The sequence below is a fragment of the Acinonyx jubatus genome, chromosome B2 (genome assembly GCF_027475565.1).
Source record: "Acinonyx jubatus isolate Ajub_Pintada_27869175 chromosome B2, VMU_Ajub_asm_v1.0, whole genome shotgun sequence".
In the NCBI taxonomy this organism is placed as follows: domain Eukaryota; kingdom Metazoa; phylum Chordata; class Mammalia; order Carnivora; family Felidae; genus Acinonyx; species Acinonyx jubatus.
In genome coordinates, this window is record NC_069385.1 from 74106051 (window position 1) to 74123488 (window position 17438).

The window sequence follows — 17438 nt, forward strand, 5'->3', positions numbered from 1 at the left end:
TCTGTCAGCTCTGTGATTCTTTTCTAGAAAAATGTGTTTTGAGATAACTTCATAAATAGGTGAAGTTTATCAGTCCCTTAAGAAATTTAAAATTAAGATATGGGATAAAATATGTTAATAATGTGATGTTAAGGAATAATAAATCATTAAGACTGGAAGAGTTTCTGATAGTAGTTTATAAAATTATTTATTACTTACTGTGTATCCATTCAATTTACAGTTGGGCATGAGCCTGAACATTGGTCTGTCTATAGAAGATATCTTGAATTCTATGTACTTGAATCAAAACTAACAGAGTTTCATGGTATGTTGTCCTTTTTGTATAAAACATTACATTTTAGTATTAGCTTTCTTGAAGAAGCTGTTGAACTAGATTCATTTTTTTATTTTAAGTAATTATGCAAAGAAGTGTAATACTTAACACTTATGTACACTGCTGTTAATATAGGAATGTACTGTTTTTATCTTATTTCTGCTTACAAATATTTTTGAAGTTTTTACAGTATACATGTATTACTTATTAATTTTTTAAAAAATATTTATGAGAGAGAGAGAGGGAAAGAGAGAGCACGAGCAGGAGAGGGGCAGGGAGCGAGGGAGACAGAATCCAAAGCAGGCTCCAGACTCTGAGCTGTCAGCAGAAAACCCAACACCGGGGGCTTGAACTCACGAACTGCAAGATCATGACCTGAGCTAAAGTTGGACACTTAACTGACTGAGCCACCCAGGCACCTCAATAATATTAAAATTTAAAAGATAGCTATTGTTTAATTGTATTGTAGAAAAGTTTCTCTCTCCAGTTTAATTTTTGTTTATTTCCATGTGGCAGAGAATTTAAACCAGGCATTTTAGAGTTGCTCTGCTCTTTTACTACCATCTTTCTTGATAAACATGTTTGCTCTGAATCATGACAAATGTTTTGATTTAGCTCTTAGATTTAGATATGAAGACAAAACTTGTAATATTTCTTTTAAGGTTAGATCAATCAGAAAAGGGGAGCACTTTCCTTTTTTTAGGTATTCTCTTCACCTCTCAGTCTGTCTTATCTATTTTAGTTAATATCAAGGATGTAGTTATAAAGTATTTCCAGTCATTTTTGCATGTAGATTGGTGAGTTCTATTTGTGTATTCTGAATCTTTTTCTTTTAGACCAGCTTTGTGGAGTGTCCCTGATCCAAATTCAGGTTGGTTCTCTATTGAGGACAGGAACCTTTTTTACCCTTCTTTACTAAGTGCTCTAAGTAAACCACTTGATAAAGAGACTACAGGAAGGTAAAAAAAAAATACAAGGTCCCATTCCAATCTTTTTGCTTAGATTTTGAATTTGTACTTGTCTTTAAATGGTTTTCTCTTGGGGCACCTGAGTGGCTCACTCGATTGAGCGTCTGATCCTTGATTTTGGCTCAGGTCATGATCCCAGGATTGTGGGGTTGAGTCCTGCATCAGGCTCTACACAATTAAGATTCTCTTCTCTCTCTTCCTCTGCCCCCCTCCGCTTGCTCTCTCATAGATAGATAGATAGATAGATAGATAGATAGATAGATAGATAGATGAATAAATAAATTTAAAAAATGGTTTTTCTTTTTCTCTGCCAGTTTTGTGCAATGTCATTCTTGTCTCATTCTTTCTCTGAGAAATTTTCCTTTGGGTTTAGAGTTGAGAGAAGATAATTTATTCTATACTTTAAAGTCCTGGATCAACCTAAGTTGATTGGATTCCCAACAATATTTTTCTTTTTTGGTATTTAAATTTCTAGTCAGCCCTATTTGAGAAAGCAAGTCCATGTTTTTTGTTTTTATTTTTTTTTAATTTTTTTTTTACCATTTATTCATTTTTGAGAGACAGAGACACAGTAAGAGGGGGCAGGGCAGAGAGAGAGGGAGACAGAATCTGAAGCAGGCTCTAGGCTCTGAGCTGTTAGCACAGAGCCCAACACGGGGCTCTAACCCATGAAGCATGAGATCATGACCTGAGCCGAAGTCAGATGCCCAATCAACTGAGCCACCCAGGTGCCCTGAATGTCCATGGTTTTTAAATTTTGTTTTTTTTAAGTTTGTATAGTATTAACAGAATGCTACCTTTTCTCCCATGATAGAGTAGGTATTTCTTTGTAAGATTTTGTTGAATAGAATCCCACCAACTTCAAGATAATCTCATGATAAGTTTTTGAAGCTTTTTTACTAGTATCGAAGGCTAAATAAGTCTTTGTCAATGAAGAGTTGGTGAAATTTTGGATATCTGTATATTCAGGTTCTTTGGTTTGGACTTCTGAAGTGAAGCTCATGGATTTTGTCAAGATTACTCTCACATCTCTGTAAGAGCATTGTGAATCTGATTTTGCCATAGTGAATTATAAATTAGGTTTTAAAGATGGTAGCAGAACATAGTAATAACTTACATGTATATTAATTTCAGGCACATTTCCTGATGCCCAGCTTCCTTCCAAGAGGATCATTGGCCCCAAAAATTATGAATTCTTAAAGTCAAAGAGAGAAGAATTTCAGGAATATCTACAGGTATAGTAGTAACTTAATTTAAAACATTGCTAATCCTAGCATTCTCTAATCTTTTTTTCTCTTGTATATATATATTTTGCTTTATAAATACCTGTCAATGTGGACTTCTAAAATTCTTTTCTTTTTAAGTTTATTTATTTTTGAGAAAGAGACAGAGAGAGTGAGTAGGGGAGGGGCAGAGAGAGAGAGAGACAGAGGATCCCAAGCAGGCACTGCACTGCGAGTGCAGAGCCTAATGCCAGGCTCGAACCCACGAACTGTGAGATCACGATCTGAGCTGAAACCAAGAGTCAGATGCTTAACCGACTGAGCTCCCCCTGAGCTACCCAGGTGTCCGAATTTTATTTTATTTTTTAGTGTGTGCACATGGTGTTATATAAACAATGTAATTGGTATGTGTTTTCCATTGTTGATGCAGTCAATTTAAAAGTTACTTACTTGAGGGGCACCTACGTGGCTCAGTCAGTTAAGCATCTGACTATTGGTGTCGGCTCAGGTCATGATCTTACGGTTGTGAGATTGAGCCCTGCATTGGGCTCTGCACTGACAGCCAGAGCCTGCTTGGGATTCTCTCTCTTCTTCTCCCTCCATCCCTCTCCTTCTTGTGGATGCTCGCTCGTGTGCTCGCTTGCTCTCTCTCAAAAAAAAAAAGTTGCTTACTTGAGACTAATATAAAATTAATGACCATCTTTCTTTAATCAAGTGCCTAAGACCAAAGAGTGGATACTTTTTACTTTTTTTGTTTTGTTAAAAAAATCTTTTTTTTTAATGTTTGTTTATTTTTGAGAGAGAAAGTGTGGGGGAGGATCAGAGAGAGAGGGAGACAGAAGATCCCCAAGCAGGCTCTGTGCTGACAGCAGAGTCCAATATGGGCCTTGAACTCATGGGCGGTGAGATCATGACCTGAGTCAAAGTCAGATGCCTAACCAACTGAGCCACCCAGATGCCCCCTAAAAAAACCTTTTCTTTATTTGGCCATGAAATTTTTTAGATTTTATTAAGTATTCAGTTAAATTTGGATGCCTCTTTGCCCAAAGTAAGTATTTTAATAAGTTAAAAAAATACTCAACAGTATAAAGGAATATTTACATTTTATTTCTTGTGTTTAAACTGTTGAATACTTCAGCCCAGAAAATATTCATTATATAAGTTTTTGGTGGTGTGAAAATTGAAATATGAAATATTTTATTATTATTATGTTATTAACTTTAAATTATTAACGTCTGCAAGGATATTTGAATGCAGCATATAGGAGTGTTAACCTTTGCCTTTGTTGATACCATTAACCCATTATTTGAATGGACTAAATCTTTCTAAGAATTGGAAGTACTGCCTTCTAGAAGAGTATTTTCTGGTGATATGGAGCTAAAGGTTGCTATTACTGGTATTTCATTTATACAGATTTCTGCTCATAAAGTTTTGCAACTGTTTCAAGTTACAAAACAATATTAGGTAAGACTGGGTTAATTTTGGCTTTAAAAAGTCAGTTTATCTTGTAAGAAAATAGTGTTGCAAGAAGAACAGACAACAAATTTTTCAAGTTCACATTTCTACATTTAGTTTTCTTCAAAACCCTTGTGCCAACTTCTTTTAATTATCAAGATATTGTAGTACTTGTTTTATAGTTGAGACACAGAAATAATATTAGCTAATGTTTAATCTTCCTGTGTATCAGGTACTGTGCTAAATGCTTTATATAATAACGTTATAAAGTAAGGAGTAGTATTATCTTCATTCTACACTTGTAGAAACTCTTAGGTAGTTTAGGAACTTTTCTAGGGATACCTCACTGGTAAATGGAAGAGAGCCAGAATTCAAATTCTTTCATGTCTGACTGTAGAGGTTGAAGTCTTATCTGCTATGTGATATATTCTTTCTACAAATGTAGTTTTGTTATTCTGCAGATAAAATAGCTTTTGAGGATTTATAATTGTTTTTTTTTTAATCATTTTAATATAGTTTTGATCACCCTTCTGGTTATTAAGCTGTTTTTTCCCTTTTTTTTTCCTTTTTCATTTAAGAAACTTCTGCAGCACCCAGAACTGAGTAATAGTCAACTTCTGGCGGATTTTCTCTCCCCCAATGGCGGGGAAACACAATTTCTTGATAAGATACTACCAGATGTAAATCTTGGTAAGTCAGTTTAAAGAGTCATGTATGAGAGGATAAACTGAGAGGTGCCTGGGTGGCTCAGTCAGTTAAGTGTTTGACTGTTGATTTCGGTTCAGGTCATGATCTCACGGTTCATGAATTTGAGCCCTGCATCAGGCTCCATGCTGGCAGTGTGAAACCTGCTTGGGATTGTCTCTTTCTCCCTCTCTCTCTGTCCCTTCCCCATGGGTGTGCTCTGTCTCTGTCTCTCAAAATAAATAAACATACTTAAAATTTTTTAAGAAGTGGATAAACTGAAATAATCAGCATTTTCAGATTAATGAAGCAAGAGTGTTTATATAGTGAAACCATGTATCAAATTCTAATAGACTTATTATACACTGTTAGTAGGAATATAAATTGGAAACTAATTGGGAAAACAGTTTGATATAGAACTGAATGACCCAGTAGTTCCTCTCTGAGATATATACTCTAGAGAATCTTATATTCATATTAAAGAATGTTCATAGCATTATTGTTTATAACCAGTCACTAAAACTGGAAATAATACAAATGTTCATCACCAATAGAGTAGACAGATAAATTGTGGTAGATTCATAAAATGAATACCTATAACGTGTAGCTATTTGCAACAACATTGTTAATCTTAAAAACGTGATGATGAATGACAAGCAAGACACAGAATATATGCAGCATGGTTTCTTTTACATAAAGTTCAGTATAGACCACAGAGATAAAGGCAGGAAAAATTTGGATTGTTAAAGATAATAATGGAGGTAGGGGCACCTGGGTAGCTCAGTTGGTTAAGTGTCTGACTCTTGATCTGGGCTCAGGTCATGATCTCATGGTTTGTGAGTTCGAGCCCCACATCAGGCTCTGTGCTGACAGTGCAGGTACTGCTTGGGGATCTCTCTCCCCGTCTCTCCCAGCCCCTCCTCAGCTCTCTCTCTCAAAGTAAATAAATAAACATTAAAAAAAAGAGATAATAATGGAGTAAAGCAATATTTCTAAATATATTTTATATAATATAATCTGAAGCATATATAGAAGTAAATAAATGAATTAAATGTTGCAAGTGGGCATTTGGCTTTCATCTGTATCTCTTCAAATTAGTACATTCGGTCAGAGCCAAAATACTTGGTATTTGTACGTGGAGGTTTTCTTATCAGGGGAAAATGGGAGAACGTTTTATATTTGGTTATATATGATGTTTAGAAGACAGAATTGGGTAGACTTGGTTGCCAACTAGGATTGACTAAAGAAGAAGAAATGATCAGAGATGTGACCCAGATTTTCTATTTAAACATTTGGATGGATGCTGTTACTTGCTGAGATAAGGAATAAATTAAGGGTAGTTCTGAACTTGTTGAGTTTATAGAATCCAGTGAGAGGTTTTGTAAGGTAGGAGAGGCCAGGAGACAGGCAAGCAGTAGAGATTTGAGTGTTATATGAAGTCAGATTGAGCACATAATTTGACTCAGGAAGAGCATGTAGAAGAGACAGAGAAGCAAAGAGAATAAAGCTCGTCGTTTAAGGAACTTGGAGAAGTCTAAGAGAGGAGTAGTTAATGGGGGTAGAAAGGAGAAATAGTCTGGTGGGAGAGGGTTAGGTGGTTTTCATGTCATAAAATAATCTACATTTTATTTTATTTATTTTTATTCTTAAATGTTTATTTTTGAGAGGGAGAGCACAAGCAGGGGAGGGGCAGAGAGAGGAGGACAGAGGATCCCAAGCGGGTTCTGCGCTAACAGCAGCGGGCCCGATGTGGGGCTTGAACTCAAAAACCATGAGATCATGACCTGAGCCAAAGTCAGACACTCACCCAACTGAGCCACCCAGGTGCTCCCAACAATCTCCATTTTAATTTCTTATTAATATGTGTTCTGCTATTGCCATAAGCCTACTTTTTTCTAAATTGAACTGAAAGAAATTTAAGTCGCATTTATCAATTTTGACTAATTTTTAAAGGCATTTCTAATGTTTGAGAAAATCTCAAGGTGTTTGATATTTTAAAATAAGGGAACCTGGAGATAAGATCAAGAGGAGATTTTGGCAAACGGGATTAGAATATGTATTCTTAACCTAAAATTCAGATTATAAACTATTTAACCAATTTAAATGTTGTAGCAATTCTTAAAATTTTTTTGACTTTTGTATACTTTTAGATATCTTTATATATTCATCATTGTTTAAAATCTTTTGAAAACATTTCTTATGGAAAATTTCAAATATACATAAAAGTAGAGAATTTTGTATAATAAACTTCTCACGCTATTGCAACAGTTATCAACACTTGCTTTGTTCAGTCCTTCCCGCACCGCCCCCCCCTCCCCAACACTACTGGATTATTTTAAAGTAAATCCCCACAGGTTCCTGAGCCCCGCATCCGGCTCCCTGCTGTCATCACAGAGCCCACTTCGGATCCTCTGTCCCCTTGTCTCTCTGCCCCTCCCCCTCTTGCTCACGCACGTGTGTGTGTGCTCTCTCTCTCAAACATTAAAAAAAAAAGAATACCATATTTATTGTAAATTTCTGTTGAGTGTGAAATAGTAAGATATATTTTTTATTGTTTTACTTTTTTTACTTGGCTTTTGAGTATTTAAAATTACCTAGTGAAAAAAAAATTACCTAGTGAAGTATTCATGTGAGCAATTTTGCAGTATATTATGCTTTCATAAAATTAATATTTTACTTTTAATTGCAGGTAAAATTATAAAGTCTGTTCCTGGAAAACTAATGAAAGAGGTGAATAACTGATTTACGTATATTCTGTAACATGATAGTTATAACCGTATTTAAATATCAGTGAATTTTAATGCATTATATGATTATTAAAAATCATAGTCTTGATTTTTTATTTTCATACCATGATTTCTATGTCACAACAGAAAGGCCAGCATTTGGAACCTTTCATCATGAATTTCATTAATTCTTGTGAATCTCCAAAGCCTAAACCAAGTAAACCGGAACTGACCATTCTCAGCCCTACTTCAGAAAACAACAAGAAGGTACTGCATATTTATTGTTTGACAGAATCATAAGGTTTGAAGTTACCCTACTTGGAACAGCTTTTCCATTGTAGGGAGAATCATGTGTTAATGAAATGAATGGGACTTATTTCCTTTATATGGAAATCAGTTGTACAGTGTAAGGAGGGTATTTTATGTAGTTGCTTGCATCTTTGCTTTTAACAGGTAAATTTTTCTTTATATAATTGCATTTGCAAATTTCTAACATTTACGTATTTGGGGGATTTTTTATTTTAAGTTTATTCTTTATTTTGAGAAAGGGAGAAAGAGAGTGAGGAAGGGACAGAGAGGGAGGGAGAGAGAGGATCCCAAGCAGGCTCCACACCGTCAGTGCAAAGCCTGATATGGGGCTTAAACGTATGAAGCATGAGATCATGACCTGAGCCGAAGTCCAATGCTTAACCAACAGAGCCACCCAGGTGCCCCTTGGGGGATTTTTTAAGGTGGTTTTCTTAGGTTGTAAATCACCAACTTCTAATACTCATGAAGTAAATTGATACAATGTAGTCATGTTGATTTGATGCTTATTTTATCTAATCTTAATGGCTTATATAATATTTAATCCATTAAGCAAGTATTTTAACCTGTGCCAACACTGGAATATAAAGATATATTTCCTGTCCACAGGAAGCTCAGTTTAGTGCCAGAATAGTGCTCAGCATGAGGAGCTATGTGAGCTCAAAGGACAGCCTTCCCCCTTTAACCCCAAAACTCACGTTTTTGTTATTACTATAAAAGGTGTCTTTAATATTTTTTTCACTTTATCACTTTCATTTGATAAATACAGTTAATTTTTATGTGTTGACTTTTTTTAAATTCAGTAACTTTGCTAGACTTGTACTAATTTTAGTAATATATCTATTAATTCTTTAATACACATTATCTGCAAATGGTGGTTTTGTTTCATTCATGGCTAGGACCTGTTACACAAAGAGAATCATTTCAGTATTTCACCATTAAATAGTGTATAGTGCAGCTTTTTTCATAGATATTCTTTATAAGGTTAAAGAAGTTTACACCATCTTTATGGGTGGAGTTGGTCTATACTGGAATGAATTATGCTTGCAAACCAAGGTTTTTACTGTAATTTTTCTTTCTCATTCTATCCTTGCCAATTTTTTAAAAAAACTTATTTATTTATCTTGAGAGAAAGAGCACAAGCAGGGGAGCAGCAGACAGAGAGGGAGGGAGAGAGGATCTCAAGCAGGTTCCATGTTCAGTACAGAGCCGGATGCAGGACTTGAACTCACAAACCATGAGATTATGACCTGGGCCGAAATCAAGAGTCGGACACTTAACTGACTGAGCCACCCAGGTGCCCCAATCCTTGTCAGGTTTTGGTATTAAAGTTACATTAACCTTTTTCTGTTTGCTGGTAAAATTATAATTGGAATTATTAGTTCTTTAAATAATTTATATGATTGGTTGTTAAAGTCCTCTAAGCCTCAAGTTTTGTTTATAGGAAGGTTTTCTTTAAAAACCAATTTCGGGACGCTTAGGTGGCTGAGTCGAGTGTCTAACTTTGGCTCAGGTCATGATCTCGTGGTTCGTGAGTTCGAGTCCTGAATTGAGCTCTCTACTGTCAGCTCGGAGTCAGAGCAGAACCTACTTCAGATTCTCTGTCCCCTCTCACCCTGCACCTTCCCTGCTCATTCTCTCTCAAAAATAAATAAACATTAAAACAAACAATTTCTTTAGTGATTATAGTATTCTTCAGATTTGTTTTGTGAGCCCGTTTTGATAGGTTATATTTTTCTTTAAAAAAAAATTTTTTTAACATTTATTTATTTTTGAGATAGAGACAGAGCATGAACAGGGGAGGGGCAGAGAGAGAGGGAGACACAGAATTTGAAACCGGCTCCAGCCTCTGAGCTGTCAGCACAGAGCCCGACGCGGGGCTCGAACTCACGGACCGTGAAATCATGACCTGAGCCGAAGCCGGCCGCTTAACTGACTGAGCCACCCAGGCGCCCCGATAGGTTATATTTTTCAACGCATTTTTTATTCAATCTAAATTTGAAAATTTTTTGTCCTGAAGTTGTCAATAATGTCCTTTTAATTTTTTCTAACATCTGTAGTTATATCCCCTTTTATTTTTTATATTATTTGTGTCATTTTCTTTTTTATTTTTTTGATCAATCTTGCCAAAGATTTTGTCCTTTTAATCTCTTGGCTTTGTTGATCTTTTCTAGCATACTTTTAGTTCCTTTATTTCTGCTGTTTCATTATTATTATTATTATCAAGAATAGACTTTTTTTGCATAGTTGGGAGTAAGTAGGGCTGAGATTTCATTGCATTTCATCATTTTTACTATAAGAAGTTTTTTGCATCTTTTTTTTTTTCACATTTTCAGACTATGACTGTTACTGTCAAACTTTGGTTAGAGCTCAATGTTCACCTCTAAACACCCTTTAATTAACTAGTGAATTATAATCTTTAAGTCATGTTAGTTTTAAAATTAGCTGTCATTAATATATTTATACATCTTTATATGTTTATTTGCTCATTTTGGTATAAAAAAGCAAAGGGGTTCTTCCTATGGGTAATTATCTGTTTTGTCTTAAATGAATGGAGACTTTTGTGTACTACTTTGGGGAGAATGTATTTTTTAATTCAATTTTGGATATAAATGTGGAATTTTGGAGACAGAGCTTAACCTATCTAATGCTCTGTTTTGATTAAAAAAGGTTTAAATGCCTGTGTTCTGTTGTCACTTTAGCCTTAGTGTTTGTTTATTAGCAGGTGTAATAAACTATGCATCTCTTTACTATTTCAATTTTTACTTCAGCTTTTCAGTGATCTATTTAAGAATAATGCAAACCGTGCTGAGAATACAGAAAGAAAGCAAAATCAGAATTATTTTATGGAGATGATGACTGTAGAAGGAGTCTATGATTACCTGATGTATGTAGGTAAGGTCTGTCTGGTTATATTAAAACCTATTTTTCATTCATGTGTCCTGTATCTTCTGTGATACAAATTAATGCTCTTCACTATTGCCCCATTGTAACTTCTTTTTAAATTAAAGATATTTCTTTTATTAGAATTTGATACAAATGGTCCTGAACATATTAAAGTTACTAGTGTTTACAAATAAAATATTACCATTTTTGTGTTTTCACATTGGAGAATGTTTGAAATACCTGTTTATCTTAACAAAATATTCTATATGATCCCTCTCAGGACGGGTGGTTTTCCAAGTTCCTGACTGGCTTCATCATCTCTTAATGGGAACTCGAATCCTGTTTAAAAATACCTTGGAAATGTATACTGACTACTATCTTCATTGTAAACTAGAACAACTATTTCAGGAGCACCGTTTGGTCTCACTTATAACACTTCTCAGAGGTATTTTCTCATGTGTTTGTTTCAGGTCTTGTGTACTGTTGTGTCTTGTTTTTCATTGGTTTATTGGTATTTCTGCTATGAAGAAGTACTTCGTGTATAATAGGTGAAAATATTTCTTTTTGTTTCATTTTAGATGCTGTATTCTGTGAAAACACTGAACCTCGTTCTCTCCAAGATAAGCAAAAACGAGCAAAACAGACTTTTGAAGAAATGATGAATTACATTCCAGGTGTAATATCTAAGTAGTAAATACAGATTAGCACCCCTTTGAGATCACGATGTATAGTAATTATTGAGGCCAATTTTTATTTTGAGTTTTCATTTTAGTAATAGTTACTAAGGACAGAGTAAAATTAACTCATTAGTTAAATAAAATTTGGTTTTTATGATATAAGCACAATGAAATTTAAGACAGGCTTTTTCTACTTATGCAACAGCCAGATTTTTTTAGCAACAACTTATAATCAGACTGATCAAAGTGATCTGTTTGTGGGACAGTTGGAATCCTGCTGCCCACTCTACAATGAGAAGAGCTTCACTCGTGTTTATGAGTAAAAGGTCAGAATTCATTCGTTCATTTCAAATTTATTGAGCTCTTTCCACATGTCAGGCACCATGCAGAGTGCAAGGGATATAAAAAGTGTACTTGAGTAGTTCAGTCTAGTGGACAGACAGACATACAGATAAAACATACATATGATAAGAGAGAAGGCATGTTCCAAGTCACAGAGTGTGTCTCAGAGGAGGAGAATGATCATTTCTCCTGTAAAGGAGGTAAGCTTGGACCACAAGGTAAATAAATAGTAGTAACCTGTTACAGAGATGGGAAATACAAGGAAAAGATGCAAGGAGTCAAAGCAGAGGATACTTAGTTTAGAATATTTTGAGTGTGAAGTTCCTGTACAGTATTCAGGAAGACATGTCTAGTAAGTAGTGAGATACCCAGGTTTTGAAATTGGATTAATGAACAGTACAGGATAGAGACATAGAGGTTATGTGTAGTGGATAATAATGCCCAGAGAGAAAATACAGAGTAAGAACCAAAGAAGCCTTTGGACTGTACCTTTGGACTGTACCTTAGAGAATTCTCATCATTGAAAAATTAGTCTCAGAATAGTCCTGTTGCTCTGTGTGAAGACAGTTAAGTTAAATCCCTGGTCTGAATATAAAAGTGAATAAAAGCTATTCTGGGGTAAGTCTTCTGTAGGTAAATGATGAAATAATTTCTTACCTGTTTTGTAATAGTGACCCTTAGCATTCATGGCTTTAACAGTCTTAGTTTGATACTCAGGGACAACATGGAAAGCCACTGAATGTAATAATTTGTTATTTTGCTGAGGCATGAATTTGAATCACCTCTACTTCAAGACTCCTTTTGGGAAGGAATAATTTAGTAAACTTAGCATGTCTTTCTGTTGTCCTCTACCCCTCAATCTTACTTAGGATTTCTGAAGGATCTGAAAGGATCACTTATTTTTGTCCATTATGGTTCACACGTATTAATTGGGAAGTTCTGTATAGTATTGGTGAATTAGCAGATTCATAAAGATCCATATTGGGCCACATAATCTTGAAAAGATCAAGGATCTACTATGCTTGTTATAAATTGAATTTGGCCTTTGCCACTTAGGGTTAGATTTATCTCCTAGAAGCAAACATAAGGTGAGAACTTTTTCAAGAACATCATTAAGAGTTTTATTATGTTTGGGGGGGAAAGGACACATATTTGGGCATTTGGTTTACTTGATAATTTTACTTTTTGCCTTGGGGAAAAGGTTTAGTTGAGGTTTTTAGTAAGGACTGACTCTTTGGTAATAGAAGTAATACATGACATCTGTGGGGTCAAACATGAATCAGAACTTTTTAGATCCTAAATTAGTATTTAAACATTTCCCAAAAAGATTGTTCTGTAAGATGGTTAATAATAATTATGCAAAAAGTACAAAATAAAGTGGTCATATTCATTGAGGAAAGTCTATATTAAACAGTTAACTTTTTTTCCTGATACTAAGATATTCAAACATTATGAAAAAATATATAGTAAAAAGTAGAAGCCATCTCCCCAATGTGCATAAGTAGCCATGTACTCAGCTTGGTGTTAATCATCACAAATATTTTTCTGTGCATTTCTATACATGTGTATTCAAATGCATATGCGTAATTTTGGGATTTTTATTTGTTTTATCTGAATGGAATAACACAGTGTGTATTACTTTACAACTGTCTTTTATCACTTAATAGTGTAAATAGTATAACAGTATAAATAATATAAATTTTTTTTTTTAACGTTTATTTATTTTTGGGACAGAGAGAGACAGAGCATGAACAGGGGAGGGGCAGAGAGAGAGGGAGACACAGAATCGGAAACAGGCTCCAGGCTCTGAGCCATCAGCCCAGAGCCTGACGCGGGGCTCGAACTCACGGACCGCGAGATCGTGACCTGGCTGAAGTTGGACGCTTAACCGACTGCGCCACCCAGGCGCCCCAATAGTATAAATTTTTTTACTGCAACACTCCTCAGCACTTGCAGTATACTTGGTGCATTGTGAATCTCCAGAAGGAGGATATACGGTTCTGAGTTTCTTGACCATAGAAGTGTTTTTTCCAGGAGGCTCTTGCAAGAACACTGGTTTAGGAAATGCTGATTTACAGTTTTTGTGTAATATCTGGGAAACAGAGTGAAGATTTTGCTTTATGGTCCACTAAATGATGAGTCACTTTGTAATATGAAATGTTTCACATTTGGCTTTCTTGTTTAGATCTGATAGTCAAGTGTATTGGTGAAGAAGCCAAGTATGAAAGCATCAGACTTCTATTTGATGGCTTACAACAGCCAGTTCTCAATAAACAGGTAAAAATCATTAAAGGAGGTTGACTAGTGTTGGCTAGGTTTTGTGAACGACACACAGTAGGATTCTGGTATGTTATTGTGAAGTGACACTCTCAAGGTGGTGCACTTCAAACATTCGGACAGAAAAAAAATGTTTCATCTTTGTTACTCTTTTTTGCTGACTACTTTTTAATTTTTTTAATTAAGTTTTCTATTTTAATTCCAGTATAATTAACATGTAGTGTCATATTAGTTTCAAGTATATAATGTGATTTAACCAGTCTATATATTACTCAGTCCTCATCAGGATAAGTGTACTCTTTCTTAGTCCCCTTCCCCTGTAGCACCCATTTCCCCTTGCCTTGTGGTAACCATCAGTTTGTTCTCTAGTTTACTTTTTTTTCTTTATAACATAAGTAGTTTTGACTTAAAATAAACATAGATTCATTGTAGAAAATTTGGAATTTATACAAAATTCATGAAATAAAGTAAAATTTAAAAAATTAAGAATTCCATCATTCAGATTACATTAGAATAACCACAGTTAACACTACATATATAGTGCAGTATGTACATATTTTGTTGAGATCCTAATAAGTTAAAATTTTGTATCCTGCTTCCTTCTTCAAAATTTTGTTATGTATAAAATAGTTAAGATAAAATGAATTATGCAGCATAATAATAAAATGTCCACATGTATATTTGAGTTCTGCGCCCTGCTTTCTCATTTAGACATAACCACAGTCCTGAATTTTGTGTTTATCATTTTTATGGTTTTTTGTCTAATGCCTTAAAAAATTTTTTTTTGGTGCTTTAGCTGACTTATGTTTTATTGGACATTGTGATACAAGAACTATTTCCAGAGCTCAATAAGGTAACTGAAAAGCAGCAGTTTTATTCTTTGTTTTTGATGGTATGCTGACATTTATTTTAATAAGGGACACAAAAATTAAGGAAACCCTTGTTACTATGATCCTTTTAAAAATGAACAACCTTAACAAATGACTCTTTATATTTTCTTTTTTCAACATGCTTAAACATAGAGTCAGTTTTGGGTGGACAGGAAAGGAATAGCCTGTGTTTTGACTTCCCTGCTTCCTAATTACAAGCAGATAGGAATGTTATATACCCTGTAGTCTTTCCAGAGAAAGGTATGAATTTAAATGCTAGCACTAGAATGGGCCAAACTCTTCAGGCTGTTATCTGTCTGTGACACTGAATGCTGTGTAAGTCAGTCTTGAGTGTTTTTGAGGTGGTTGAACTTATATGAACCCAAGAGTACAAAATGAATTGGAATTAGAGCATGGCAAAATGTCTCTCTCTCTCTCTATGTCTTAGGTTAGAATTTTAATACACTGAAATTGTTATTAGGCACTTCACAAATGAACGCTGTTTTATTGTCTTCTATTAAATAGATTTATTTTTACTTTAGGTACAAAAAGAAGTTACCTCTGTGACATCCTGGATGTAAACATTTGGATTTGAGATACAATGACCAGATAGATAACAAATTTCTGCTTTGCTAATTAATGTAGTATATATGTACTTTTTTCTTTTACTTTTGTATATTCTTGTATATATCATGTAATCCAGTGTCTGAATTTTTGATTTTTTTTTGTTTTAATAAAGACTAACACAAACTTAATAATGATTAAAAGTGATTGGGTTTCATAGTCTTTCATTTTACACCTGTTACCAAAATTTTATTAGAATATATGTCATTTGCTGTTGCCATTTTTTAAAATGTTTTATTTATTTATTTTGAGAGAGAGAGAGCATGTGAGTGCCAGCGGGACGGGGGGGGGGGGGGGGGGGAGAGAATCCCAAGCTGACAATGTGGAGACTGACCTTAAGAACTGTGAGATCACAATCAGAGCCAAAATCAAGAGTCGGATGCTTAACTGACTGAGCCACCCAGGTACCCCTACTATTGCCACTTTTTAAAGAGGTAGGGCAAACAGATAGGACCAATAATCTTTGTATTGTATCACTTTGAAAATAATTATGTTTAGTGTGGAGAAATTGTAGTAAGATCTGATTTGCTTTCTTATTTAGAGTTAATACATTTTAGTAGATGTATCTTTTCTTTTTTTTTGCCCCTATTTTCTACACAGGTAACTATGTGTTTATAAAGAAGACATCCTTTATGAGTTTTTCTTAAGAAACAAAGCACTTTTCCTTACTCTTGCTGGATTGACAGGTTATTGCCCTTTTTAAGTGTGAAAACTGACTACAAACAGATATTTCTGATGGTGTGGTTGCAGCTATATTTTACTGAATGAATGTAGCTATATTCCAAAATCTTATATAACAATTTAGTCAAGTAGATTTTTGGATTATATTGTCTATTATCTCTCCAAAAGGAAAATACAGAATTAATTGTATTTCTTGAGGGAAGTTAATTTTTTTTTAATTTTTAAAATGTTTATTTAATTTTGAGAGAGAGTGAGTGACGAGTGGGGGACAGGCAGAGAGATGGAGATAGAGAATCTGAAGCAGGCTCCAGGCTCTGAGCTGTCAGCACAGAGCCCGATGTGGGGCTTGAATTCACGAAATGTGAGATCATGACCTGAGCTGAAGTCTGCACTGAACCAACCAAGCCACCCAGGCGCCCTAATTAAAAATTTTTTTTTAATGTTTGTTTATTTTTGAGAGGGAGACTGAGCAAAAGAGGGGGAGGGGCAGAAGGAGAGGGAGATAGTGAATCAAGAGCAGGCTCTAGGCTCTGGTCTGACAGCACAGAGTCAGACACGGGGCTCAAGCCCATGAAATGTGAGATTATGACCTGAACCAAAGTCAGATGCTTAACCAACTGAACCACCCAGGCTTCCCCTGAGGAAAGTTAAATTAAAAGATTAGAGTCAGTGTTCGGAATTCTACTTATAGATCCCTCCCATGCTATACTTTTCTCCTTAAAACAAGTTTGTCTTTTCAAGATCGAGCATTTTGTGTTTGCTAATTGGTCGTAGCATTCATTCAGGCTATATTTATTGAGTTTCAACTATGTATTAGATACTAAGCTGGGTAATAGGGAACTCTAAATATAATTTGGAAATCTAACCTGTTTAATACTGTTTACTTATTTTTTTTTTCCAAAAAAAGTGGTTATTAGGTGTTGGAATTTTTTTAATGTTTATTTTTGAGAGAGAGTACATGCATGAGTGAGGGAAGGGCTGAGAGAGGGAGACAGAGGATCCACAGCAGGTTCCACACTGACAATAGAGTCTGATGTGGGGCCCAAACTTATGGAGCCACGAGGTCATGACCTGAACTGAAGTTGGACGCTTAACCAACTGAGCCACTCAGGTGTCCTGGTGTTGTAAATTTTTTAAAAAATGTTTATTTATTTTGAGAGAGAGAGGGAGCATGTTCATGCATGTGAATGGGGGAGAGGCAGAGAGAGAATATTCCCAAGCAGGCTCCTTGCTGTCAGCACAGAGCCTGACCTGGGGCTTGATTTCACAGTTTGTGAGATCATGACCTGAGCTGAAATCAAGAGTTGGACGCTTAACCCAGTGAGCCACCCAGGCACCCCAGTTTTATTATATTTTTAATTGTTTCAAGATTCTAGTATATGTATGAGTTTCTGTGAGTTGGTACTT

At 35.1% G+C, this 17438-nt stretch overlaps 1 protein-coding gene across 7 annotated transcripts in view; it reads left to right on the plus strand.

The window, feature by feature from the left end:
- SNX14 (sorting nexin 14) overlaps nucleotides 1-17438 on the plus strand; it is an 84336-nt gene that overhangs the window by 61308 nt on the left and 5590 nt on the right. For 6 of the 7 annotated variants that reach the window (XM_027057308.2, XM_027057310.1, XM_027057309.2 and 3 more), the window contains 11 exons: nucleotides 221-304; nucleotides 2416-2516; nucleotides 4538-4649; nucleotides 7333-7373; nucleotides 7517-7636; nucleotides 10447-10570; nucleotides 10842-11006; nucleotides 11140-11235; nucleotides 13766-13857; nucleotides 14654-14710; nucleotides 15269-15497. In XM_027057308.2, coding sequence (XP_026913109.1) covers nucleotides 221-304; nucleotides 2416-2516; nucleotides 4538-4649; nucleotides 7333-7373; nucleotides 7517-7636; nucleotides 10447-10570; nucleotides 10842-11006; nucleotides 11140-11235; nucleotides 13766-13857; nucleotides 14654-14710; nucleotides 15269-15307 — 1031 coding nt within the window. In that variant the 3' untranslated portion in view covers nucleotides 15308-15497. Of the gene's footprint in view, nucleotides 1-220; nucleotides 305-2415; nucleotides 2517-4537; nucleotides 4650-7332; nucleotides 7374-7516; nucleotides 7637-10446; nucleotides 10571-10841; nucleotides 11007-11139; nucleotides 11236-13765; nucleotides 13858-14653; nucleotides 14711-15268; nucleotides 15498-17438 lie in introns of those variants that run through there. The other variant, XM_027057304.2, reaches the window with a different exon arrangement.